The sequence below is a fragment of the Solanum tuberosum genome, unplaced genomic scaffold (assembly GCF_000226075.1).
Source record: "Solanum tuberosum cultivar DM 1-3 516 R44 unplaced genomic scaffold, SolTub_3.0 scf00157, whole genome shotgun sequence".
In the NCBI taxonomy this organism is placed as follows: Eukaryota; Viridiplantae; Streptophyta; class Magnoliopsida; order Solanales; family Solanaceae; genus Solanum; species Solanum tuberosum.
Genome location: NW_006239084.1, coordinates 181,679 through 188,941, shown reverse-complemented (window position 1 = coordinate 188,941; position 7,263 = coordinate 181,679). Strand labels below are relative to the sequence as shown.

The following is a 7,263-nucleotide window of genomic DNA, read 5'->3' as shown; positions in this document are numbered from 1 at the left end:
AAAAAATAAGTTCAGGGGGGTAATAGGACCTTAGTAAAGGTTAGGTGTGTCTCAGGGATTTTGGGCATAGGCTGGGGGGGTATTTATGCATTTTCCCAAAAATAAATAAATAAATGAAGTGTCAAAGCGTGAAACTCACATGCCACCATAGATCTGGTTATAACTTTTTACGGGTATAATTATTTCATTTTTAAACAGTTCAGAGGGATGATAGAACTCCCGTAAAGTTTAAGTGTGTAGTTAAAAATCCGAATATAGATTGAGGGGGCATTTGACCATTTTACTCTTTATTATATCAAAATAAGCATTTTTCATATTTGGAAAATTATTAGTACCGTGTAATTCATGTTCGATATTTGTCGTGCGGATTAATTAATCAAATATAGGATAAGGAAAATTAAAGCTATAAGTTGTCTCTTTTTCAGTTTGGGTAGAGTGATCTCACTCAATATTACTCCCAGCAGGATGGCTATTTAATTTTCATATTGATGTTCACCACCACCTAATTGTTTGAATTTTATTTTTAAAAAATTATATTATAACCAAAGCCACGGAGAGGATACAGAGTTTTCTGTCTTGACATCTAACGTGGTAAATAATTAAACCCCTCTCTACGACGCGGAATGGATACGAAGCTAGGTTTTCCTTACTTTGAACTTCCTCTTTGAAAGTTAAGCGGCGGGGGGGCGGGGGACTAAAATTCTTTAGTCGACTTCCTGTGTGGGACAGTCGACTCACCTGCAGATTAGTATAACAGCATATGGTAAGCATAAATGTAGTAAGTAAAAGACTCAAAGAGTTTTTATACTGGTTCAGAACACCGATGTGGTGCCTACTTCCAGTCTCCTTAGGTTACAAGGGTTTCCTTAAAAGCTTGTTGAGAACTTGGATGTTACAGGAACCAAATTAAGAGGAGCCCTTGGCCTCTCGAAGTTGGTCCCACTAGGTACAGTAAATGTAACCAAAAGAGGAATCTCGGATAGTACTGGAGCATCAACTGGGGCCAAAAGAGGATCCCATGACATGTCAAAGCTGGTCACACCAGAATCCATAGGTGCAACAATAGTTTGAGGAGCATTCAATGTAGAACCCTCTTCATGAGTTTTTGCTTTGATTGCGTCATTTATCTGTTTGAGGCTTTTAATGATCACATAATTGAGATCGCTGAGATCTTCTAGGTGCATACTGTTGGGCATCTCTTCACCATTCAACAATCCATACATCTGGTTTGTAAACTCCATTTTCTTGTTTTCCTTCCTTACCTTCTCAAGTTCATTCTCAATTTTGTTGATCCTTTTCATGATTTGTTTTTCTTGTGTTGTTATGTTTTTTGATTTATCCATCTCTGGAAGATCCTCAAACTTTGTAAAGGTGCTGGTAGTAGCTTCATGATTTGAAAACACCTCTGGTTTTTTGTGGTAAGGGCTATTGATGAAGGTAGCCAATTCAACATCGCAAAGGGTACTGTTGAGTTCACGAGCCTTGGTTAAGAATTTTTTTTGACGGTTTCTATATGAGACTCTCCTCTCAGTGTTATTTTCAATGAAAGCCAACTTCACTTTCTTTCTAACCATGGTTAAAAATGAGGAAGAGGAGGAGAAATGTGTTTATTAGGATATGGGGGATGAAATAGATTTATTATTCTTATTGTTGTTGTGTGTTTCTTTGCTAAGAACTGCCTCCTATTTATAGGGTACAAATAATTTTTTAAATAATTTGTATTAGAGAATACTTAGTTGTCATGGGTACTATTTTGGCATAAAAATAAATGAAGGCAGATTTGATATCAATTTAGATTCCATCATCTTGAGATTAATATAGTAATGACTCTAGTCTTATGTTGAACAAATCTTTTGAGTCAAACTTTTCTTTTTAGGAAAATAATTTAATTGATATAGATCTAAGTAAGTATTATCAATAAAAAATGGCCATAGAGTATTAACAAATATTTTTTTAAAGAAAGATTGAAAATCTGTATATTTTAATTTATGAATGTAAAAAGATAAATATTGAAACAAGTGAAAAATTGAATTATTGGCCAAAAAATTTGAAATATTAATTTTAAAAATATTTAAATAATACAATACAAATTAATTTAATGATTAATAAAATTCAAATACTTTTTGAATATTAAATGAAGATATGTGTATGATTATTATCGTTGTAGTGCTTATAAAAGCACATTATATTTTTTTCCAATTTTGGAAGAAACTATATTTAGTAGAAATTTTATAGTGATTTCAATTATATTAAAAATCAAATCAAGCTCAAATTTTAGTGTTTTTTTACATTAAAAATATTTCTAAATTAGTTTCAAGGCAAATTTGTACATAAAATAATTACACAAGACACCTACCAGACTATTGTGTTTATAGATATTGAGGAAAGAAAAATAGAATTTTATTTCATTTTAGAATAGTATTCAATTATATTAAAAACTAAATGGGATAAGACATAAGTACCCCCTAGACTATGACCGAAATCTCAGAGACACACCTAAATTTAACTAAGGCCTTATTACCCCCCCCCCAACTCATTTTTTTAGTATTTTTGTGCACCTTTTGTGTTGACGTGGCACCTTCAACTACCCAAGTTAGTTGTTTTTGTACACACTCACCCACCACGTTCTTAATTATGTTTTTTTTTTTAAAAAAATCTTAATTATTTTTTAATATTTTATTTGAAAAATATTCTTATTTTCTTTATTTTGTATTTAAATTAAGTTAATACACATTTTTTACCTTGTATAATTTATTTATTTACCTACATTCATTGTTTTTTCTCTTTTATTTATTTATCTATTGATTTTATTTTCTTTGTCTTTCGTTTTGATTTGATTTTAATTTAATTCCAAATGTCTTGTATATAAAATAAGTTAATTTTGAACAGATATCAAAATAAGTGAAGAAAATCAAATAAAACATAAATAAAAATTAAAACGTTAAAATTAAAGGATACTTTTAAATTATTTTAAAAAAATATACACATATTTTTTTTTAATTAATAACAAGTGAATAAATAATAAATTAATTAAAGAAAGTTTAAAGTGAAAAGCAATTAAAATAAATATTTTACAAAGAAATAAATAAAAATAATTAAATATATATAAGTTTTAATATCAATTTATAAGTGTACTAACTAATTATAAAGTTACCAATCAAAAAATGACATGTGTCCAATTAGTGCACTCATTACTTGCCTTCAAGAGAGTGTGCACACTCTCTATGCCATGTCAGCGTTTGTGGTGTATTTATTCCATTTTAAATTAGTTTAGGGGGATAATATGACCCTAATTAAGTTTAGGTATGTCTCTGAATTTCGGTCATAATCTAGGAGTACTTGTGTCTTATCCCAAACTGAATCATGCTCAGATTTGGTTTTTTGTTACATTAAAAAAAAATTCTAAATTAATTTCGACGCAAATTAATACATAAAATAATTGCACATGACACTTACCAAACTAATATGCTTTACACATATTGAGGAAAGAAAATAGAATTTTGTTTCATTTTAAGGATTGTAATCAAGAAGAAGAGGATGAAATAGTCATAGACTGTCTTACTAATATTTTGTGGATTAAAAATAGATATTTTATGATATTTATTCACTTCAAATAAGATTAGGGGGTAAATAAACGCCCGTATAGATAAAATGCTCAAGTAAGTTTTGCTGCAAAGTTCAGGAGTTTTTTATGTGTTTTCTAATTCTAAATAAGGATGCAACGATAAACTTACCTAGTTTCTTAAGAAAAATGTGAAACCTAAAATGGTGACAACTTATATGGAGAAATTAGCAGAACTGAATCCCTTCAGGCCAGAGGCGAATTTAAGTGTAAAAAATGGATCACCGAAATCGATGGTCATCCGACAAAACTCGATATATTATTTGTATAATTCTTAAAATATTGTAAATAGTAAATAAGGGAACCCATGATCACAAATGACTGGATGGGTCATTGGTTCAAGAGTTTGTTTTGGATGGTGAGGTTGAGGGTTCAATTCCTAGAGAGGACCTCTTTTTAGAAATTAATTTAAAAGCACCATTTTTTATTATTTTTTTGAAAAAAAATCATTTTCTTTTTATAAAGTGTACTTTTTAAATTTCTTGAGATGCAAAATTGCATATATTTTTCTTATAAATGGTTTCTTTTAATAAATTTTTTTCAATCAATAATTCATATAATCAATGCATGTAATTTCTCTTGTGATATAGTACTAAGATATATCAAACTTCTAATAATTTTTTTCTTTAATATTATTTTTTCCCAAAAATCGTATTTAATAGTTTTCTTATGAAAAACCTATAATCTATTATTGCTAAAATAAATGAGGCCCTCAAATTTGGGAGCCTAAAATGGTTGCCTTTTTCTTAAAGGGGCATAGCCGCTCCTGACAATGGTGCACCCATTTTTTTGAAATCTTGAATTTGCCTCTGCTTCAGGCAATAGACCATGTTGCTTAGACGTTGGAATTTAAATACATGAAACAAGATATTAATATTACACAAAATAAATGTATGCATTATTTTTATAATAATGCACTCTAACAAACGTCTGGCACTTCGAATTTAATATGAGAGTCTTCATCTTTCAAATATTCCCCCACCACCCACAACTTTTATTAGAAAAACAAAGCATAACAAGATTTTTTTTTTTGGTTCCCATTTGGTGTGCGAAGTCCATATTGGAGCCCCAACTAAATCTGAATTGCGTACTACAGGACTCATTCGGGGGTGGCGCTCCCAATAAAATTTTCTCCAGATCCAGAACTCGAACCAAGCATAAGAAGATTTGATTAACAAAGAAGAGTGTATTGGATAGGTTTATGAATACCCCAATAGTTATACAGCTGCATTCTTGAGTAGTTCATTGATAAGTTTGCTAAAGGCCAAGTATGATGAACCACCTTCCGTTACGCTGGCCCTGCTCTTCTCTTTCATTATCTTTGCTTCATGTTTTACCGCGGAGTTAGTTTCCATCAATTTACTTATCCCATTTTCGATGGCTTTTGCTGTTACTATAGGCTGATCTTTATTCCTCTCGCAGTAATCCAAAGTAATCTCCACTGCTACTCCTATTTCTTTCACTAATTGAAACGCGTTTACCTGCTGTTCTGAGTGCAATGGCCATGTCGCTATAGGCACCCCATACCATAAGCTTTCTAGTACCGAATTCCATCCACAGTGTGATACAAATCCCCCGATTGCTTCATGAGACAGCACTTTCAATTGTGGAACCCATCCTACCACTTTCCCTTTTTTCTCTGTTCTGTTTAGGAATCCTTCAGGCAAGATTTCCGAATAGCTCGTGTATTCTCCGGGGAATTGAGCATTGTTGCTCTGTGGTGGACTACGTAAAGACCATAAGAACCGGCAGCCAATGTTATCTAGAGCTATAGCGATCTGTTTCACTTGATCCGTTGGTAAGCTCCCCTGGCTCCCAAAACAGAGTAGCACCACCGAATTCGGTGGCTGTTCGTCCAGCCAATTTGTTATTTCTGCCTCCTCTGACTCCGACTGTGATTTCGATTGGTTTAAAATTGGACCAATTGGATAGATGGATGGTAGGGGACCTTGTTCAGATCTTGATATGTTATTGTTATTGTAAGCATCCAAGGCGTAGATTTCTAGTTCAGCAAAAGTGTTAATGATAATTCCTTTGGCTTTTCTGTATCCACGAGCGAAATCAATAAATCTCCCTAACCATGTGTCTCTATCGACTAGAACCATTGGCAATATGTTGGGAGGAACAGGGTACGCGTAACTGGGAAACGATAACAGAGTAGTACTACCATCACAGTTTTTAACATCCTCATTACATTCATCTTCAAGAAACTGAAAATGAAGCATCAATCCAAGAAAAGCAGCTGGGGAAGTGAAAAACACATAGCTCGGGATCCCAAACTCGTCAGCTACATCCATCAATGGAGTGCATAACATGTCTACAACAAATCCAACAAGTTTAACACCACCGCGTTGACTTATCAAGAATTCCCTGATTTGAGATTTTTGAGTTTGTACTAATCTGTTAACAAAGTGTCCTCGAGTTTTAGAGCTCCATTCTGGGGTTGGATCAACAGGTGGTAATTCAAAGAATCGAAGACGTTCAGAGGATGATGAATCTATTACAGAATCAACAAAAGGGCCACTTACAGCGTCGATGTAATCAGGGAGTTTCATAATGAGTACAGTGATTGAGACCTGATGATTTCGAGTGATGAAAAGCTTGGCTAACTCCAACATCTGAGCAACATGGCCCATTGCCGGAGAAGGGATGAGAATCAGTTCAGCTAATTTCTCCATAAAACGAAATTGTTTTTTTAAATTCAATTGCCAATTTCTCTTTTGGCTACTGTTTTTGTAAATATATTATCATGTGGGCATGCCACCAATTATAATGGCAAAACTTTATAAACCAATGTACTTCCACTAAAATGGAAGTAAGGAGTTAAAATAATACACAAAGTACACAAACATCACATGACACTTCTATAAATAAAAATTAAAAAGTGAACTGTCAAAAAAATATATCATTGTTTCATTTTTTGAGTTCCACAATTAAACTATTAAGAGTGTGAATTACAAAACACATATTAGTAGTATGTGTAATGTAGTCTCTTTTTTATTTAAAAATATTTTGTCACGTGGCATTCTACATGAATAAATCATTCTATCTTGGTAAAAATTAAATAAAGTATTAGTATTAGATAAAAAATAAAAATCGAAGTATCACTATCCCCAATATAAGAAATTGATTTTAAAAATAAAATTCAAAACATTTTCTTTACCAACTCCATCACCTACTTCCCTGTACCCCCTGACAATCCATCCCCACCCCTCCAAACCACCCACTCCTTCACAAAATGTTTTTAGATATTATTTTTATTTTAAAAAAAATAATTCTACTCCACCCTATCTAATTCTCCATTTTCAATTTTTTTTTGGTTTTTGTTAGATATATACACATTTTTTTAGAAAAATATTTTTTCTACTTACGTACCGAATATAACATATATGAAAGTTTTATTTTTTAAAAGATCTTGCAGCAAGCAGAAAATATTTTTCAAAAACTAACACAAAATGAGAAAAAAAAATTAGAGCTAGAGAATTAGGTGGGGTGGGGTAATAATAAAAAGATCTAAAAGTATAAAGTTCATTATCAATGATCCATATAAAAATAGATAACTATTTTAATTTTTTGGGAAAAGGTAGAAGTACCTCCCTAGACTATGATCCAAATCTTAGAGACACATCTTAACTAAACTA

General features: G+C 31.9%; 2 protein-coding genes across 2 annotated transcripts in view; both read right to left on the bottom strand.

The window, feature by feature from the left end:
* The window catches only part of LOC107061700 (agamous-like MADS-box protein AGL80), an 11,784-nt gene extending 10,210 nt beyond the window's left edge, over nucleotides 1-1,574 (bottom strand). The window contains exons 1-2 of the mRNA XM_015311446.1: nucleotides 897-1,574; nucleotides 651-738 (exon numbers count right to left, since the gene is read on the bottom strand). Coding sequence (XP_015166932.1) covers nucleotides 651-738; nucleotides 897-1,574 — 766 coding nt within the window. The remainder of the gene's footprint in view (nucleotides 1-650; nucleotides 739-896) is intronic.
* A 2,885-nt stretch (nucleotides 1,575-4,459) lies between these two features.
* Nucleotides 4,460-6,448, bottom strand: LOC102602853 (anthocyanidin 3-O-glucosyltransferase 2-like). Its single transcript, XM_006353667.2, has one exon. The coding sequence runs from the start codon at nucleotides 6,298-6,300 to the stop codon at nucleotides 4,840-4,842; it is 1,461 nt and encodes a 486-aa protein (XP_006353729.1). The 5' UTR covers nucleotides 6,301-6,448; the 3' UTR covers nucleotides 4,460-4,839.
* Nucleotides 6,449-7,263: the final 815 nt, after the last annotated feature.